The sequence below is a fragment of the Hippopotamus amphibius genome, chromosome 5 (assembly GCF_030028045.1).
Source record: "Hippopotamus amphibius kiboko isolate mHipAmp2 chromosome 5, mHipAmp2.hap2, whole genome shotgun sequence".
Classification (NCBI taxonomy): domain Eukaryota; kingdom Metazoa; phylum Chordata; class Mammalia; order Artiodactyla; family Hippopotamidae; genus Hippopotamus; species Hippopotamus amphibius.
Window position 1 is genome coordinate 169,924,833 of NC_080190.1, and position 21,262 is coordinate 169,946,094.

The following is a 21,262-nucleotide window of genomic DNA, read 5'->3' on the forward strand; positions in this document are numbered from 1 at the left end:
GAGAGGATACACAGACAGGCACACATGAGAATTCCTTCAGGGCAGACTCCAGATCACCACCATCCCATGCGCTCCTGTGGCCCCAGCAAAGGCCCTTGTCTTGGGATGGAAGTGTCAAAGATGCTTTGAACTGATCTACGACTCCCAATGTTCCCTGATGTTCCGAGCCACGTTCCCTGATGTTCCGAGCCGTGTTCCCTGAAAACAGAGTGTGAACTAGAGATTTTCAAGTGGATCTACTGGGGATGCTCTTGGGGACAGAGGAATGAGAAGCAGGACTTGGCTGAGGGAGGGGTTGGGGGTGACCTCGGGGAGGCACACAGCATCCCCGGATGATGAAGAGTCTGCGCTTGGCCTTGAGGATACAGAGGGAGCAGGAAGTCCCTGGCTTCGATCCCTCCTCCATCGCATCCTGGAGCCCTGGAGCCATCCATACACACGAGGTAATATGGAAACGCCCACCCCTGCTGGCTGGCTCGCTGCCCCAGGTCCTCTGCCAACGCTAAGGACACAGGTTCCCAAGGGTCGGTAGTTGCCCGAGGTCCTGCATCTACAGGAGTCCACCTGCAAAGCAGTTCTCTTTGGCTCTAAAGTCTGTTCCTTCCTGGGCACAGAGCCGCATTCTGGCTTCAGGTCCCCTATCCCTCAGGAGGATCTTGGCAGTTATCTTCTAAGCTCCTCCCCTGAGAACATGTGACACAGCCACTTGGACCAGATAGAGACTTGATGGGGCAGCTTTTGCAGCCAGACCTCCTGGCTGGGCTCAGAGCTGGGAAAGATGATGTCACAGGAGAGCAAGCTGAGTGTAGGACCTGACGTGCTGGACCATCTGAGGGCGGGGCTTGGCTGCACAGGGAGATGGAGCATCTCTTTTTGGGGGCTGGCTGAATGGACAGACTTTCCCACTTAGGACATGGGCTGTATGATGGTTAATTGCATGTGTCAACTTGACTAGGGCACAGGATGCCCAGATACTTGGTTAAACATTTTTCTGGGCATGTCTGTGAGGGTGTCTCTGGATGAGATTAACCTTTGAAAGAGTAGAGCGAGTAAAACAAATTGCCCTCCCCAGTGGGGGTGGACCACATCCAATCCATTGAAAGTCTGAGTACAACAAAAAGGCTGAGTGAGAGAGGGTTTTCTCTCTCTGCCTGTCTTTGCACTGGAGCATCAGTTTTCTCCTGCCTTAAAACTCAGACTCAGAGTGGAACTTACAGCATCGTCTCCCCCAAGTCTCCAGGGCGCAGATGTCAGACTGTGGGACTTCTCAGCCTCCATCATTGCATAAGCCAATTTCTTGTAACAAATATTATTATAGATAAATCATTTAAACTTATCTTAAAAGACATTATAAAGAGAAAGTTATTTATATATAACCCTTCTATCTACCTATCCATCCATCTATCTAACATCTATCTATCTATCTATCTATCTATCTATCTATCTATCTCTCATTGATTCTGTTTCTCGATGAACTCAAATACTGTCTGGTTATCTTTGAGCAAGCCCCTAATTATAATAATTGTGTATCAGCTCAAGAGAAATATGGACAGAATAATGCTGTATATGCCCAAAGCCCGTGCATTACAGAAAAGAAATAACAGATGCTTCTTAGGAAGAAGGACCAAGGGGAAGGACAGGGTACGCATACTTACTGAGTGCCTACTGAGTACCCAGTACTGGTCTAGGCACTTTTTATCCATTACAGCAATAAATACATATACAACCCTGTGAGGTTATTAACTATTAGCAACCCCACTCTACAGATGGGAAAACTGAGGCTGACAGAAGTGAGCAAAGAAAGGATAGAGCCAGGTTTTGAAATGAGCTCAATGCCAACCGGCTCTTGAGGTTCCACACAGTCCAGGGGAAGCCCTTCACAACACGTCCCATGACCTCCGTGGAACCATATTCTTTGAGGGACCATATGGAAGAGGTGCCGTGTGAAGACGCTACTCCTTGCATTGACCCGGGGGCCTGGCATTCCGGGGGCCTGGCATTGGGAATATGTTTGATGAAATCCAGCCATCCAAAGAAGGGATGGATGGATCGATGAGAGGAAGGGATACAGGGGGCAAAGAATCTCTACCTGGGACATTTAAAAGGAGACAACATCTCATAGAACAGGTGTAGCCTGCAAAGTGAAGTTTGCGAGGTTTGGGGCCGCTTCCCCCATGCAGACATTACCTCTGAGGAAGTCGGCTTGCAATATCCAGCTCCAAAGACCAGGTTTTCCAGGGAAAGGCTAGATTGTTCTGGTCCTGTGTCTGGGCCTCCTTTCCCAAGCCAGGAGCCTCTTCCTGGACGAGTAAAACTGAAAAGAAGGGAATTGAAAGAATTGAAACTTTATATACTTTTTGTTAAAAGAGGTACAGGAAAGATGGTGCCGTTGATTCAGCCCCCTTGACGCTGTTATTGGGGGGCTCTATGAAACAAGTCATCTATGAGAAGTGACTCACCCTCGAGGGATGCTTGGGTGGGACATTTTTGGATGCCATCATGACAAATGGATGCAACTGGCATGTGAGCTTGGGGGCCAAGAATGACACACATCCTGCTACGTGTACAAAGAAACGCCCCCCAAATGCCCACAACCTGCCTGCTGAGACTCACTGAGGCAGAGGTTACTTAACCACAGGGGCAGGTGGAGTGGAGTCCTGGCCAGAGGGCAAGGCGGAGTTTCCATGTGACCTGGTCTGAGTCCTGCCCCTACTCCTTTCATTGGTACAACCTTGAGTGAGATCCGTCAACCCCCGTCTCCCCCCTGAACCTCTGGTCTTCTGTGGAAGAACGTAAAACAATATCCACCTCCACAACCCACGCAGGAGTTTAAGAGAATTGTGTTTGTCAAAGACTTTCATGTTCAATGAGGCTCTCACTGTGTCGATGCAAGTTGGAAACACTGTACCTGTTCCACAGACAAAAACACAGACCCTGCCCAGCTCTGCAGGTCATCACGAGATCAACTGGAATAGTTTGCTTGCAACCATCAATTGAAGGATCAAAAGAGATTAGAAAAGTCTGTGTGAGTTGAATTCATCTTGTTTGGGTTTATGACCATCTCTCTCTCTCTTAACCTTTTTGATTTTCGGCAATTGATCTATTGGTAAAGTGTACTTGAATTCCTTTCCCCTTTCTTTCAGATCTCTTCTATCAAATACCCTACTGGTTAATTTTGTCATACTGTGAACATTCTTTTATAGGCCTATCTAATTCTCCCAGGGAGAGTCAAAGTCTCCAATGGCCAAGAGGATCTTGATAATAAAAAGCCTCATATGGTCTTATCTCCATCCTAGGTGCTCAAGAAATATTTGTGGAAGGATTGAATCCAAGACACCCACATTCCAGAGTAGAAGGTTAATGGGCAAATAAAGCTACCATTCTATTTTGGTTTACCTCATTTTTTCAAATACTTATTGAGCTAATGCCATATGCCAGGCTGTGTGCGAGGTGCTCAGGTGGCAAGATAGTGAAGCCATGGCCCTCAGTGTAAAGACATTTGGGTCTAGAGAGGGAGGCAGATGTAATATAAACCATGGGGGTAAACTCAGGTCAGTGAGAACAGAAGAGAAGTTTATAAACCGAGCTGGGTGGGAGAGATGAACAGTTAGAGATAACTTAAGGAGAGCATGGATGGCCAAGTGGTTAAGAGGCAGCTGGTAAAGCTGGGCTGCCAGGGTTTGAATTCCAGCAGCAGCATCTGTCAGCTCCGTGGGGAAAGGTTTAAACCTCCCAGTGCCCCTGTTTCCTTGTAAGTCAGAAGCATTAATACCAGCACCTTGAGAGTGGGGTTGTTTGAGGATTCCATGAGCTTAGCCAAGTCCTCCTTTAAGTACAATGTCTGGAAAATAGTAATGATTCAATAAATTCTAGAAGTTACTGTTGATAATGCCACAAAAATAATAAAATCTAACATAATCATTATATTTATGTAGCTATTACTGATAATACCACAAATACAATCTAATATAATCATTTCTTTGATTGTTTAGAACTGAGATTCGAAGCAAGTCTACAGTTTAGCTGGAAAATGGATAAAAGGAACATTGCCTAAGAAACGCAGACTATATATATGAGCCGTGATGCTCGTGGCACATTCAGGAGACTGACTGCCAATTAGTCACTAGAATAACTCGCTCTTTGACTTCAGTGTGGCCTTGAGTAGCTGAATCCCTCGAGTGAATTCCCACTGTACCCATTTGAGGGTTAAACACAGGGTTAAACAGACCTCGGTCTGTTTCAGGGAAGGTGAAGGATCTTTTGAGGCTAAATTTTCATTTCACACCTGTTTCTTCCTGGGTGGATTTCACAGCTGCTGCTAAAACCGCTTTTCTGGAAAAACTGGAGCTTGTCCTATTGGACAGGTATTTCCCATAACCTTAAAGTGTCCCCAGCCACCGAGAGCGAACTCAAAGTAACCCTCCCTGCAGAATCCAGAGAACAGAAGGCAGTTCTATTTTTACCCCCCATCCCTGGAGAAGCCTAAACTCTGATGCTGAATTTCTATCCATGCTGCTCTCTGTCAAGGTGGCTGCAGAAAAACTTGCAAAGCACTGTTTCTGTCAGAAGGTTAAACTTTCTACACAGAGTATCTGAAATAGCCCCATTAGCAAGCAGAGCCCGGGATGGAGCGCCGCAGATGGGCATGGCCTGGTCACATGGCCCGGCCGAGATCTCATTTCCTACACGCTGACTCCAGCAGGGGATCAGGGCCGTGAGCCCTGCCCAACTATGAGCGGGGACTGGAGTCTCCCGTTTCAACACCCAGCACTGAGAGGTGTCCTGAAAAGGGACACTGGGAAAGTTCCCTTCCAGAAACTCCATGCTGCAAGGTTCCATCCCCAAATATCCATTTGCACATGTGGGCAACCCCTGCCCCCAGGCATGTGGGAGATTTGAAGTGAGTTGGTGTCCACATCTGGTGCTGCCAGGTGCTTGGATGAAGACACCCAGGCACGGTACGATGTACTCGCTGTTGTCAGCTCTGTCCCTCTGCTTGTGTTATTCACAGGACCTCAGTGCTTTGTGGGGCCATGGAGATGCTCTGGGACAATGCACTGAAGGGCAAGCACAGGACCATGCAGGAGGCCCTACCCTTGAACACACAGCTACTGGAGGACGAGGCAGAAAACCATGTGCCGGGCACTGCCCTCCCGTGAAAATCACTAAAACCTTAAATGGACAGGACCCATGAGTGTGTCTGTGTCTCAGGAATGTTAGGTGACTCTTCAAATAAGACACGCTTAGGAAAAAGCCCAACATCCCTGCACACCTCTCCCCTGCCCACCTCTCCCCTGCCCACCTCTCCCCTGCCCTGCAGTGAGGCTCAGAGCCTAAACCTGCAGCCTGGGGAACGCTCCTCTGGTCTGGGCTGATCTCTCCCGGCCAAATCTCAGCATCTCAGCCACACAGGAGACCAGTGTAACAAGCAACCCAAAGCGGCCATCCCCCGCCCCCGCCACACCGCAGGGCTGAGCACTCATACCTGATCAGGGGCTGTTGCAGGGCCACCAGGGCGGCGTGGACGGTCACCGAAATCACCGACAGGTGGAAATAGTCGAACATGACGGGGACCTGGTGGTGCAGGCCTCTCCGGGGGTGGAAGTGCAGGCCCAGCACACGGCTGCTGATTACGGGCACCCCGGCCACGTCCCTCAGCCTGGAAGGCAAGTGAGCGACTCACGTGAGGGGTGGTGGGTGGTCCCTGCTGCCATCCGGGTGGGTCCACACGTCAACCTCGCCCACACACAGGCACTGTGCACGCGTCGGCTTATCCAATCCCTGCAAATACTCTGCTAGGTAGAAACTGTTTGTCCTGTGGTGGGCAAACGAAGCAACCGAGGCTCAGAGAGGGAAAAGAACTCACAGGACATCACACAGCCGCTAGGCAGCAGAGCTGGGCTCACAGGCTACTATTACAACACCGAGCTCATCCGTCAGTGATGGAAAGATGCCCAGACACTTTTCCAGGCTCAACAGCAAAGCCCTCCTGGACCCATGTTCCCCACTTGCTCTTATATTTCCCCCTCAGATGCCCAGCAGGGCACTGCCTTTGCACCTCTGTGTTTTCTACTAGACTTCTACCTCTTAAGGGCAAGAACTATAACTAATTCATTTTTGTATCCCTAACACCAAGCATTGTAGAAATCGGTCAAATATTTGCTTTTTAAAAGGGGTATTTGACTGAACGAATAAATGAATGACCCCCACAGAGGAATAAAGAGTCTGATGAATTTCATCCAGGATTCCCCCACCTATTCTCTAGTCGTTTGTAATTGGGATGTGTCTGATTCCCAAGAGAGAAACCAACCAGCAGGCAAAGCCTAACAGAGTCTTTGGTTGTAAAAATGGGGCTGATCTTTCTCTCAATGAAAGCCATCCAGTGCTCATCTCCTGCTCGGCACACCACTCACTCAGGTTTTTGGGCATCTCTGAACCAGAGCCCTTGAGAAACCCTGGAAGGAACATCTTGGTGAGCAGAGCAGAGAGCTCAGAGGATGCCCAGAGGAGAAACTTCTTCCTCCGCAAGTGAGGAAATGAGACACAGAGCGAAGACAGTGAGGGGGGCAGCCTCACAAGACTCTGCCCAATGGGCTTTGCTTCCTAGAAATCCTTGTTACTTACAGCGTGTGTGCAAACGAATGCCAGGTAAAAGAGCCGACTCAATCAGCAGAGCCCAGGGTCACTCCATAAATAGCCCACAGGTGGTGGCCTCCTCTCTTATCTGGAAGAAGCCTGAGGGCAGGGGACACAGAGTGTCTCGGCTGAGCCTCAGGAGCCATTAACATTCATGCTCACTTTCACTCTGACAGCAGGGTATTTCAGCCTTGCCGTGAACCGAACATGATGTTTTTTCCCTTAATGTGCACAACAATCGTATGAGGTGTTAACGGATGTTATTCCATTTACAGATGAGGAGGGAAGGCCAACGGGAGTTAATTGACGTGTTCAAAGTCACAAGGCAAAACTGAAATGCTGCGGCCAGGTCTGTCTGACCCCACAGCCTGTTCTGCGTTACTGCAGGTAATTGCTTTGAATCCGTTCAGACACAGGCTTCTGAGAATCACAGGACTATCCTTAGGGCTTGAACAACAGGGGGTGAAATACGTGTCCGGGCAGCAAAGATGTAAAAAATGTTAACAAGAATTTAAGCTACTTTAATAGGAGTAAAAATTCAGCATGAGGGAGGTGACAGCTCTCCTGTGCCCTGAAATGAATAGAGCTAATTAATGGAGATAAAACAGTTATTTTGGGGGGGGGGGGAGGTGGGGAGGGTCTCACATTAGAAAAATAAAATAGAGATAAACTGGATAACACTGAGAGGGTAATGCCTGGGCTCTTATAAAGGAACTGAAACCAACAACAACAACAACAAAATATCGGACAAACAAAAAATGCAAAGCACAGAGAAAGAGCCCTGGTGTTTAACTGGAGCAGAAGAGATGACTTAAAGAGTCTTATGTATCTGAACCGCCATCCAGACTGGGAATTTTGATGTGTGCATACAAGGACTGAACTTGAGGGCAACTCAAGGAAGACCCACAAGGATGACTTGTCCCTTGAGGTAAAGAGGAACTTCCTGATGGGTTGAACTGTCCAGGGGCAGGATGGGGCATGGAGAAGGGAGCTCCTGTCTCTGTGCAAGCACACGCTCATGGGTCTTTGCAGGGTAGCAGTTTCAGATATGAGGTTAGAATAGAGCAGGGTTTCTCATACTCAGTGCTGTTGATCTTGGGGAGTGAATAATGCTTTGTGGGGGAAGGGGGTGCAGTCCTATGCATTATGGGATGTTTAGCAGCAACCCTGGACTCTACCCACTAGATGCCAGTAGCACCCACCCCGCAGTGTAACAATCAAAAAGTCTCCAGAAACAGCCAAATTTCCCTAGGGGATGGAACTGTCCCACCCACATTGAGGGCCACAGGACAGGATGGATGTCAAGAGCCCTTCCACCTCTGACATTAGATGCCACACTTCTCTATTTTGATTCTGCTCAGGTCTAAATGTTTCCAAAGAAGCTGACTGGCTGGGTCGTGTTTCAGAGCCTAAAGTCTACCCCCAGGATGTGCTACAGATGCCTTGTCATCCTTAAACCTAATTTAGGAAAATGAAAAAATATGGTGTTTTCAATTCTTCCGCAGCCTCTGGCTTCCTGTTCCTGTTAGCTAATCTCATACTCCATGAAGATGCCCTGCTCTGATTGTTATTAAGTGCTTTGTATTAGAGGCAGGAAGTGACACATGGAAACTGGCCCCACCTGCATCTAAGAAGCCACAAAGAGGAAGAAGACATTGATCCGTGCACTTGGCCTGGTTTAGATATTACCTCTCTTACTCTTCATAACAGACCTATGAGGTACAGAATCTATAACGATGTCCATTGTACAAATGAGGCTACTGAGATTTAGAAAAGTGCAGGGATGCACCCAGTGCCTCATAGTCTATGAGCACAGAGCCTGTTGCTGAATTCTATACACTTTGAGCCAATCTCCTGTACGCAGCCTCTCCATTAACTACTGTTTAGTGGCAAGAAGGTCACATTTGTTGTGTCCACTTATCATGGAGGCTGCCTGGAGAGCTGGGTGGGGGAATGAATTCTAGGCTGGATTTGGGATCGATGGCAGGGTTCTGTGACCAAATGGAAATGTCTACCATGGAGCTACGCATTAACAGCTCTGAAGGAAGTAGGCAGAGGAAGATAGGGTGGGGTGTTAATAAAATTAATAAATGAGTGAATGATAGAAATCCTAGATAGTTGAGAGGGAACATGAGAACGCTAGAGGCAAGGACTTCATTTCTGAGGTTATAGCTGAGAAGGAAGGCCAGCCTCTTATGGGGCTTCTGAGTTCAATATGGTGCTAGAACAACAAGTCCTGGAGATGGGGTGAGGGAGATAAGATTTCTCAAGCATCCACCATTCCACCACGAGGTAAGCAGAAGTGATGAGAGCAGCAGGTGGCCGGAGGGGTTGGGAGTCCAGATAAAGACAAGAGTGAGGAATCTGTGTTGTTGGGCCCAGACACAGTGGCAGGACTACAGATACATCCTGCTGCCAGCCCAGCGATGAGGCGTGACCATGGACATGCACATCAGCCGATGTCTACTCTCAAAGCGCAGACACAGTCAGGTTTCTAACGTCTTGCTCAAGGTCCGTCTGTGGTTCAGATGCACTCGGATCCAATGCCCCATGTTGTGAAAACTCCCGTAACCATCAGACACATGTCAGGGATGGGACTGTCCGTGAGAAGGGAACCAAAGTTCTCACAGGGACTCTGAAATTGGAAGGGGTCGAGAAACCATTCCGCCAGCATCAGCTCCGTGGCCACCTGATCTCCTGTGCTCCACTGGAGAAGGTGAAGCATTTGCTGAGGAGGTTGTAGAGGTTGGAAGGGAGGATTAATTTCCAGAAAGCAGTCGGACTGTGCTGAGATTCGGCTAACAGAACAGATGGAAAAGAAATGCCTCCATTCTCACCTTAAGCCTAATGAGGGGAGTCTTCACGTGAGCAGGCTCTGTGTCCCCTAGAATTGGGGGAACACAGGTCCTGGTGCCTGACTTATCCTGCAACAGACCTGAGAGAGAAGCTGAGGGTGGCTGGATTGGCCAAAGAAGAGTGAGGAGCATGGAGGCAGGGGCCCCCACCCGTGTGAGACAAGGATGAAAGTGCTGTGTCCATTATCCGAGAGCCAGATGTGCGTTTCCCAGAGAAGACTCTGCCGAAAGAGCTTCCTGCAAGGAGTAAATGACCCAACCACGGGAGGTATCATTACGCCAAGGACTGCAAGGGGTGGGGAAGAGGGGAACCACTTCACGGGTTAGGTTCCAAGGAACACACAAGAGCACCCCGAGAGCAGAGCAAGCAGTGACTCAGCATCTAGCCTGTGAAAAGCCCTGTTCACAACTGACCCCATCACTTACGACTCCCTGTCCCACCTGCAATCTCCTCCCTCCTCCTCGTGCCTGATCCTGTGAGGCCCACACACCCCAAGGGGAAGGAGGCAGGAAGCTGTATAAAGCTGCTCACCATACCCGACTGCTGCACTGGGAATTCCCTACCCCTGGAAAGCCCGGAGCAGGGGCGCAGTGGAGCAAAGGGGCAGTGCCAGTGAAAAGAAGTTATAAACTGGATGCGAGTCTGGAGTTTTGGTAACACATTCGACTGGACTTTTTCATACCTGAAATAAAGGACTATCTATTTATGACATGAAAGAATAGTCTGTGACATGACTGTTCACCCCAGATAGGAGGAAGAGGCCACAGAAAAAGCTTAAAGGGAGCAGTTATGAGAAAGAGGAGGGTGGCTTCCTGCTTATTGAGTCTGCAGGTTATATATCAATAGATATTCAGAGAGGTGAAACATAATAGCAGAAATTCAGTGTAAAGACGAGGGTCCTGGCAGCATCTCCTTTGATTCAGAAGGGGCCTTGAGGTTTGCAGCCTCATGGGGTCATTAATCTAAAGACCTAATGAATACTGCATTGCAAATGTACAGAGGTGGGTATCGGATATAGGAAGGTCCCATTTCATAAAGCAGGAAGTGAGGAGTTTTCTGAGCATGCAGCCTCTGAGCTCCCTGCCTAAAATGCATGCAGTTTGGAATGACCACACAGGTACTCCTTGCCCATGATTCTGCAGCTGATAGGGAACCAAGTTTCTAAGGGGTGTTCCGAGGTTCATGGCCATCAAGATATCCCAGGGCTGGAGAAGGGTGGCATGAAGGAAATTGTACTATCAGGATTGAAGGATTCCGAGGACACTCACTGTTGTTCACTGTCCGTAAAGTGCAAATCCACCTTGAGTTGGAAATCGACTTCGCTTAGTGCCTCTTCCACCTAGAAGAGGAACAAAGTTTAAGGATTGTAGGAGTCAAATTTGGTCCAAACGAAACATTTAGCTGGTCAATTTCCCAAAGTTTAGGAAAAGAAGCTCATTGCAAAATAAATGTCATTTATGTGTAAAGCAGAACTTCTTTGCATGTTCTACAGAATTCTGGTTGAACCGGACGTCTGTATTACGTGGAAAATAGAAGGAAGGGATTTATGTAGTCAAATTCGGGGAAAAACCAATTTGTGGAAAATAAATGTTAAGTGAGTTTTCTAGACTGCAGGACTTTTGAGAACCTTATTTCCCAAAAAGATTTGATCTGGAATCCTCTGGAGCAGGAGTGAAGTGTTCTGTGGCACCTGCTTTGGGAAGGTTGGAGCAGTGAATTTATGTAGAGGAAACCCTGCTTGGCTAGAGATGGGAAAATGTTGGAGGTGGTATTACTTCTGGCGTCTTCGAGGGGCTGGCACCATCGTTCAGGTCCACAGAGGAGGAAGCTGCTGTTCAGAAAGTCAAGTCACTTCCCAAGGCAGCTCAGCTTCACAAGAAGGCGTGTCCTTCATTTTTGTCTTGAGATCCATTACATTTAACCATTTATGCTTTTAGACACTTTAGCATTTCATGTCCTATCCAAGACTGTTTCCATTCTAAGCTTTTAAAAAAATATCAGTTTTCATGAATTAACACGGGAGTCTATTTGGTCTACCCACTGGCTTCTCAGATACATCTAAAAGATGGTATACCATGCCTCTTCTTTTCCTGAACTTAATGTGTCACCCCCACCTTCAGGGGAGTCATTTGCTAAATACCAGATCTCACTGATGTCCCTACTCAGGAAACCCAGGTAAGTACTGCACACCTGTGACAAGGCATCATCTCCTCCCCACCCCTGGGCTGCATGGATCCCTTATCCTCTGTGACCCACAAAACTGTTTCTTTTCTATCTCAGCATTCATCGCTTCCTATAAAGTTGTCTCAGATTTATGACTTTTGGGTTATAAGCCCAAGAGACAGATATTAGCTGCAGACACATTTTGTTTAGTCCTCAGAATATTTTTTTACAATGTTTTGAACAAGTAGAAAACATTTAAAAATCAGGCAGTTTCACATTTCCATTGCGGGTTTCCGGCTTCTGAAAAAGCAATCCCTGGATCTGGCCATGCTGGGCTGGCATTCAGCAGCTCCACTTGGATTGGGCTCCGGGGACTCACTGACAAAATCCATCTGCCTGCGGCTAAATCCCCCCTGGCCATTTTCTTTTCTAGTATCCCCTGTAATCTGGTATCATTAAGGGAGAGACTAGTCTTAATCCCTTCTGGAGCCCCAGTTCCAGGAATAGCACCCACCACATGGAAAGCATTCATATATCCTGAAGAATAAATAAAGCTCTTCTCCACCCCCATCTCTTGGTTTTTGTTTCTTTGCAAGAATATCCTCATTCTGTAGGGATGGAAATCTCTTACCCCAAGCCCTCTTTGGAAACATGTTCCTGGTTAAGCATTACTCAGACAGAGACATATGGCTGGAATTTATCTTTAGCTCCCCAGGGTTTTAAAATTTGTTAAAAAAATTTTTTTAAGCATTTAAAAGTTAACATTTTGCTGAATCTGAGTGCTATGAATAACTTCCTCTCCTCTCTTTGTTTTGCATAATCATGAACCCTGCTTCATACACACAACCCAAGCAACACGGCCTCTTATCACCAGTTCCTGGGAAGTGAGGCTGGCAGAGCTAGCCTTCCTAACCACCTCCAAGCATGCATTTGCCCACTTGACAAAAATTCACTGTGGGCTCCAGTTTTAAACTTGCTGCAATTTCTTTGGAACAAGGAGAGAGAAATCCAGGCCCAGCATCAGCTGTGGCTAGATGAATCCTGGCTATGACTTCACTGATGTCTCAATAAATCTTTAATTGCAAGATGCTCCACAGTGCAGTCACTGGTTTCTCTAACCACTCATTTCTTTTTTTTTTTTTTTTTTCATGAGTTTGACTTTTTTGTTTTTATTATTTTTTAATTTTTTTTTAACTTTTTATTTTCTATTGGAGTATAGTTGATTAACAATGTTGTGCTGGTTAACAACTCTGCTCAATATTATGTAAAACCTAGAGGGGTAAAGAATTTGAAAAAGTATAGATACGTGTATATGTATAACTGAATCACTTTTCTGTACACCTGAAAACACTCATTTCTTCATTGGCTGTTGGCTACCTGTGCCTCCCTCCAAACACACACACACACACAATCACACACCCCCCCGCATATCCACATGTACACATGCAGAGACTGACATGCACACACACACGTGCACCCCTGCCCTTCACTGCCCGCCCTTATTTTGGTCAAAAGGATTGTTTCCTTTCAAGGTGATTTTTTTAATTGAAGTATAGTTGATGTACAACATTGTATCAATTTCTGCTGTACAGAAAGTGATTGTTATACATTTCTATGCATTCTTTTTCATATTCTTTTCCATTATGGTTTATCCCAGGTTACTGAATATAGTTCCCTGTGCTACACACCTTGTTGTTTATCCATCCTATATACAATAGCTTACATCTGCTAACCCTAACCTCCCAGGTGGGAGATTTTTTAACACCAGGCATCAGTTTCATATAGTACTGAAAATAATAACAGCACCTAGGATTTACAGGAGAGTTACTATGTAGCAGATACTACATAGGACAGCTACGACTGTCATACACTATCTTATTTAATGTGGATAAAAGTGTGAATTAAGAAACATTGTCCCCATTTACAAATAAAGAAATGGAGACTCAGTGTAGGAAAGTCACTTCCAAGCCTTAACTAGTTATTGGGTCCAAACCCCAGATTCAGCCAGGGGTTCCTCACTTCTTCAGCCTTTTCCCATGGTCGAACCTGTGTTGTGGGTTGTACAGTCTCAGACTAGCTGATTTCAAGGCTACTCATAACATAGTAACTCTTGTATCTTCTCCTCCTTTCTGAACTTCTCTCCTGAAGTTCATGTGAAGCTGCATCACAGCTGGGGGTGAGGGATAAGAAAGCAGGCCTGGAAGTCAAGCTACATGGGTGCAAATCTTGGCTCTACCATTTATTAAATATTTGTGTTTACCTTGGGCCAATCAACTTCTCTAAGGTTTTTTTTTTTCATCTGTAAAATGGGGGTAAGATGATTACACTTACTCCTTAGATCACTGCTATTGTGTGACTATGTAAGAAAATGCACATAAAGGGGTTAACACAGTGTGTGAACAAAGGCCACTCTCAACAAATATTCGTTATTATAGTTATTTCCAACTTACTATGGGCCTGGCCACTTAAAGGACCCCGTCCTCCATTAGCTCTGCCCCCAGTCCTGCATACCAGTCACAAACACAGGCTTTGTGGTTACATGCACCCCGATGTTCATAGCAGCACCATTCACAATAGCCAACACATGGAGGCAACCTAAATGCCCATCAACAGATGAATGGATAAAGATGTGGTGTATATAATGGAATATTACTCAGCCATAATAAAGAATGAAAAATTGCCACTTACAGCAACATGAATGGACCTAGAGACTATCACACTAAGTGAAGTAAGTTAGACAGAGAAAGACAAAATACAGTATGATATCACTTATATGTGGAATCTAAAATACCACACAAGTGAACTTACAAACCAGAAACAGACTCACAGACATAGAAACAAACTTTCTGTTACCAAAGAGGAGAGGGAGTGGAGGAGGGCTAAATTGGGAGTTTGGGATTAGCAGATGCAAACTACTACATATAAAATAGATAAACAACAAGGTCCTACTGTATAGTCCAGAGAACTATATTCAATCACCTGTAATAAATCATAATGGAAAGGAATATGAAAAAGAATATATATACAGAGAACTGAATCACTTTGCTGTATACCAGAAACTAACACAACATTGTAAATCAACAATACCTCAATTTTAAAAATGCAACCTTGTCCACAAAGATGATTTTATGTAACCTGTTCCTCTTCCTCTTCAGGACCTTAAGCACCTGGTTGCTAATTACCGTATCTCCTATGCCTCCTCTGCTGGGAAGCTCAGCACCAAACATGTGAGCACCATTCTCAAACGTCCAGAGCTCCGCTCATGCATTTTGGTCTGTCACCTTTAACTCAGGCTTTAGTTCTGTTTTGTGTTTTTCCTCTACTTCGGCTCATGCTATTGCTATTTTTTCCCTTTTACTATTCTATGTATTTTGCCAGCTTTCCCAAATCTTCTGTGGGGTTACACAAAGTGTATATAAATAATATGTGCATCCTACTCCACACTCCCTGATTCTTTGCAACTTTTATGAAAACATTTGTGCCTTAAGCTGTGATTAGTTCTGTCCATGGTCATCTCTTACATTTGCCTGTGCACTCACCACAGGGACTGACCTTCTCTGTGCCTGCACTTCTCATAGCACATGAAAGAGTATTGATGTGTCGCCACTGTATACGCCCGCTGCTCCCATCGACGGCTGTGTGCATGCATGACCATGAACTCTGGCCACCTGGCTATAGGCAGTATTTTGGATGCCATAAAGGGATACTCACTACAGCTAATGCATCCATTCCAGAGATACGGCTTTTATGAACTTACCCAATCAACTTTAATTTCACTGATTTGGATGTAATGATTAACGATAATATTGCTTCCATACGGATTACCTCCAACACAATAATAAATTATTAGCTTGTAGACATAAGATATTTTATATGCAGAAGAAAACAATATGTACAATATGAACAGCGTCTTGTACAAAATATGTACAAGGCCCAACCCGTGCTGGCAAACACACTCCCTGTTCAGCCTCTGAACTATGGCTCGTTGCAACCTCATGTGAGGCTAAACTTGGGTGTTGGAAAATGTGAACCTTGAAAAGCTTTGAACTGTTAGGGGCAGGAGGGAGAGTCTGATGAAATGAAGATGGAATAATGACCAAGAGACCTGAGTAATGGCCAAGGCCCGGCCTCCAATCACAGCCATTCTGCCCAGGAAGATCTTCGAGATCAATGCACCAAAGGACAACGGCCCATGAGAAATTAAGTGACCTTCCCTTAGCAGAATTCAGGGAAGCCAAGCTTGTGCATGCAGCCTAACTGGGAGTCTCTTAATCCTCAAAACCACCTCCAGTATCTTTTCCTAAACTACCTGTCTCTGCCAGAGTCCAGGAAAGAAGCAGATGATGCACTCAGTTCATTAAAAAGAGTTGATTTACGGAAGTGTGGGGAAAACTTAAGGAAAGCAACCAATGATGATGGTTGGGTACCTTAGGGTTAGTCACTGCAGGCCTCCTCACCACCTGCTCATTCCCACCTCAGGGCCTCTGTCCCAGCTGTGCCCTCCTCCCGGGATGCCTGGCTCCTCCACAGCACGCGGTCTCAGCTCAGTATTGGCTTCTCAGGGGGTGCTCCTGTCCACTACTTCCCCTCCAGGAAGTAATCTCCATCTTTTGTGAAGGTTGTGTGGAAGCTGAGCGTTTGGAAATCTGAGTATCAGGAGGCAACAGCACGTCTTGCAGAGTGGGCCTGCCATGAGTCCTCTTCCACTTTGGGCCCAGCTGTAGCTTCACAGGCTCGCCAGCAGGGCCGAAAATCCCCCCTCTTATTACCTTTGTGAGGGTATCTCGTAGACGAGTGAGCTGAGCACGGAGCAGTGGGAAGGTACAGCGATGGAACACACAGGGTGCATTTATTTGATTGCCTGGTAATGTCTTGACCTCACATTAAAACATAAACTCTCAGACACCAGGGATATTTTCTTGTTCATGATTTTATCTCTAGCCCATAGTAGCTGCTCACTAAGTCTTTGGTGAATGGATGGATTCATGAATAAAGAATGAGTGACAGCTTTTCATGTGTGGCCACACGGGGGAACTTGTCACTATCACAAGCGTAAAAGATGTGGACAAAAAGCCATAGGATATGAGAGGAGGAAGATGCTAGACGGCCAGTAGGAGTCGTCAGGCACACTACAATGCCTGTGGGGGATGCCTGTAGGGGGATGCCTCTGTTTAGGCTTTCCTAAAATAGGAGTATGCATATTTCCACATCTTTAAAGATACTCTAGCAGGTATGATCAGCTGGAATGTGGGAACAAAGATTTGAGGTGGGACTGGCAGAGTGAGAAAAATGGTTTAGACTTCAGATATTCTTTTGAAACATCTGATTTTTTTTTCAAGGTTCAAGTGATTTTTTTTATTAATTTTTTAAAAATTTTTGCTGGAATATAGTTGATTTACAATGTTGTGTTAGTTTCAGGTGTACAACAAAGCCAATCAGTTATACATATACACATAGCCATTCTTTTTTAGATTTTTTTCCCTTATAGGTCATTACAGAGTATTGACTAGAATTCCCTGTGCTATACAGTAGGTCCTTATTAGTTATCTACTTTATATACAGTAGTGTGTATGTGTCAGTCCCAATCTCCCAGTTTATCCCTCCCTCCCCATCCCCCCCGGTAACCATAAGTTCTGAAACGTCTGATGTTAATATCAGAGGTACTATCAGATGTTAATCTGATAAATAGGGAATTTCAGTCAACTTTCTCCAAGGCTTCTGGGCTTTGACTCATGCTGTTCCCCCCTGTATGGGATGCCCTTCCTCTTTCTCTTAGTCTGATGAATTCTTAGTCCCGGCATCTCAAAACTAGCTCCTTTGTGAAGCCATTGATGTCCTCCCACAGACTTCATCCCCATCCTTGGGGCCCCGTGCTCATTTGCACCCGCAGTTGACCCAGTGCATCTCAGCTACCAGTGCCTGGCTGTATGTCTGTCTAACTGAGGAAGCAGCCATCCTTTGAGGGAGCAGTCCTGCTGCCTTCTTCAGCTTTGTCCATCATCTGAGGGCCTGCCCCACCGCCCTGCACGAAGCAGATACTCAGCAGATGCCTGCTGCTTGACCTGCTGACAGAGGCCCAGAGAGACAAGCAAATGGGTAAAGGAGGAATGAGAAAGAGAGTCGTCTAGTTAGTCAATGGGACCCGCTTGGAACATGAAAGGAGCAAATATATGAACGAAAGCATGAGTACAAAAATGGATAAATCAGGATGTGCAGGAACGCTTTAAAATCACGAGTCCCAATCTGTCAGACTTCAGAGCAAATCTACAGCGTCTCCTTCACATTCCATTCTCCTAGCACTGGGTGCAAAAGGCATAGGAGGGACCAGCCATTTGTGGCTGGTGGAAGACTCCGGGACTTACCCTTTCACCATCTAAGAGCAAATGAGCTCGGAAGATCATGGCATCGTTGATGGGCACCTCTTCATTCCTGTATAAGATCTGGAAGACCCGGCTGTGCACAGTGCTCTCGTGGACACAAGCTGAGTGCTGGCTGCCGCTGTCTGTAAAACAAGAACCAGTAGGAGCCCATGAACTCCTGTCCTGCCCGGGACCTGCAGCCTCCTTGGGGGTCAGTCCAGCTCAAGGAAAGCAGTGGCCCCAAACTGCATTCTAATCCCCAAAGACCAAAAGCCACAGATGAATGCAGTTCCATCACAGAAGATTTATGGTCACTGAATCGGGCCGGCATCTCAGAAAGAACCTTGTTCAATCCTTTATAAGTCCTAGGATCTTGGCTAAATCCCTTGCCATGCAGTGGGCAGTGCCCCTTGGCTGGAAATGAATACCTGCTCGCGCACCACCTCCTCTGGAAAGCCTTCCATAATCCCCTCTCCTGGAAATAATGAGGAGAAAGGCAGAGCGATAGAGACAGAAATTGGCCTTCCTTCTACAAGCACATCCTAGCGCCCACAGAAGCTCTCTCTCCTGAAAGTGTTTGCACATCACATAAGGTAGGAAGGATGCTCTGTCTTCAGTTTTAGATAAACGTGCTGATTCTAATTATATTAGATACGCAGCTTTTTAAGGAACGTGTCCAACTCCATGTCCTCCAGTGCATTCTAAATGTACCCTAATCCTAAACATGGCCTCAGAGTTAAATTGAATTTCAGGAAGATAAAGCTACCCAATGAGGTTAAGAGATCTTTCTCCATCCACTGACCAGGGTTACTATGGAGAGAAAATGGGTGAATTCCCCCAAATCTGCACAAACTGCACAGTTGGAAAAATATAAAACTCTTCTAAAACAAATAATGTTAATATTTATATAACGTAAAGCAATGATTACTCATTCATCATAATGGCCAACCAAGTGGTATTTCACAGCTTCCAAGGTGCTTTTCAAATGTGTTTCTTTCCTTACTCCTTCCAGAAAATTGTTAGGGTAAATTCTCACCACAGATGAAGAGACCAAGGCTAAAGAAGAGGAGGCAGGTGTCGTGCTAGTTGCTCTATGAGGAGGCCCTGTGTGGATGCATCCTCACATTTCTCTACTTAACAACTGGGAAAAGGAGCCTCGGGTGAATGAATACAGTGCACCCATTTCCTTGCAAAAGGCAGGTCTTCTATAAAGCTCTACAGGAAAACTGAAATAGTTTGATTGCAAAGGGGAGCAAGAAAATAAAAAAAAATAAGCCCAACCAGCAAAAGAAAATAAAAAAAAATAATCCCAACCAGCAAAGGAAAACAGCTTGAGTGCCTTGTGCAATGTCCCCCGCTGGCTCAAACAGTCCCTCGGAAACAGGGACAAAGGGTCATTGTCACCTCCCCATGCACAGTGACACTTAGCACCTGCCTTGTAGCTCCAGAGTGGGGAAAAAGAAATGTAAAATCCCAGGTCATTTTCAAGGCTGCTCAGATGTGCCTGCTCCAATTTGCACTTCATCATGAAGGAAATAAAATTACTGGCCTGATGCAGCCCTATTTAGACCTGTTGGATTCAAACTAATGTGGCTTTTAAACAGAAGTGATCCTTGTGTGCAAATGCCTTTCTGTTTTTACTTGCTGTACCAGCCCTTTCTCTATCACTGTCAAGGCCTGGCTGATCTATAAGCCAGACCGACAGCGTGGCAGAGGATGGATGGTGTAAATGCTCTGAAGGTCAGAGCAACACGGAGCCATCTAGTACCTGGAGGGACAGGCAGCAAAACAGTTCAATCACTTGCCTTCTTGGGCAAGTGACATCACCCCTTGTAACAGCAGCTTTCCACGTGAAAGATGGGCATCTGTACACACTGACCTTCTGGGATCAGTGTAGACAGAAGAGAATAAAATAAATCAAGATCTGAAGATTAGGCACGTACTTGGCATGCAAAATGCAGTAGGGTGACTTTTTAATTGTGTCTCGAGAAAGGTCGTAACACTTTCTGTTGAATACGTTTCCACTGGCTACACATCTACAGGAGATCGAGCTCCCCGGATTTGGAGCAGATTGACAAACTAGACCACAGGACTCAGCAGTATTTACAGAAGATCACAGCACCCCAAGGTGTCCCATGAAGCCCAGGATGAGGCATTTGTGGTGCCCTGTGGGACGTTCTGTGGCATTTTCTCATCACTAGTAAGTGGGGCAGAAAACAGGTGGCTCCTTGCAAAGGATGGTGCACTGATCACAAGACACCCTCTGGGGTTGTGGCCAGGACAGGGCCAGCACCTGCCTGCTCTGTCCCCACTGGGGTTCTCCCTTCTCTGACAGTGACAACCCCCACAGGGACACCTGCCTCATTATCCTGGCTTCCTCTTCCTGACATTCTGAAGGAAATTCTTCTTTCTCCTCCTCCGCAAGGCCACTTGCTGAACCTTCTGACTGGCTCTCCTGCTCACTTGCAGAACCTTCCTTGGCAGACAGAGAGCGCTCGCGCACCCCTTGTGCACCTCACCCTCTTGTGCACCAGGTACTGGGCACCCAGAGGTGAGGGCTGTGCACACGCTCTATGCGAAAAGACCTGCTCACACTTTGGGAGGCGGCCCCTTCCTAGCGGTGGGGTACAAAGACACTTTTCCCTTTTGACCGTTATTGTTGTTATTGTTGAAATTACAGACTCATCTTCGTTTCTTTTCTCTCCCTTTATACGTTTACGCTGGTGTAAAAGAATATGTCTGGGTATATCCCAAGTGTTATTTCAAATATTCTGACTCTTTTGCTTCTTCATGTTATCAGAGTATCGCTGACTTACAATGTTGTGTTCGTTTCAGGTGTACAGCAAAGTGCTTCAGCCATGCATTTACATGTACTCAATCTTTTCCTATATAGGTTATTACAGAACATTGAGATCCCCGTGCTTATCCATTCTGTGTAGAGTAATGTATGTATGTTAATCCCAAGCTCCTAATTTACCCCTCCCCCCCACCACGTTTCCCCTTTGGTAGCTGTAGTTTGTTTTTGAAATCTGTGAATCTGTTTGTTTCGTAAATAATTTCATTTATATCATTTTTAATTAGAGTCCACATATGAGTGATATGATATTTGTCTTTCTCTGTCTGACTTACTTCACCTTGTACAAGAGCCAAGTCATGGAAGCAACCTAAGTGTCCATTGACGGGGGAATGGATAAAGAAGTTGTGGTGTATATGTATACAATGAAATATTACTCAGCCATGAAAAAAGA

The 21,262-nt window shown here is 46.0% G+C and overlaps 1 protein-coding gene across 1 annotated transcript in view; it reads right to left on the reverse strand.

The window, feature by feature from the left end:
• FAM135B (family with sequence similarity 135 member B) overlaps positions 1–21,262 on the reverse strand; it is a 169,538-nt gene that overhangs the window by 73,587 nt on the left and 74,689 nt on the right. Inside the window, exons 3-6 of the mRNA XM_057735971.1 lie at positions 18,018–18,157; positions 10,761–10,831; positions 5,486–5,659; positions 2,188–2,314 (exon numbers count right to left, since the gene is read on the reverse strand). Of these exons, the coding sequence (XP_057591954.1) occupies positions 2,188–2,314; positions 5,486–5,659; positions 10,761–10,831; positions 18,018–18,157 (512 nt within the window). The remainder of the gene's footprint in view (positions 1–2,187; positions 2,315–5,485; positions 5,660–10,760; positions 10,832–18,017; positions 18,158–21,262) is intronic.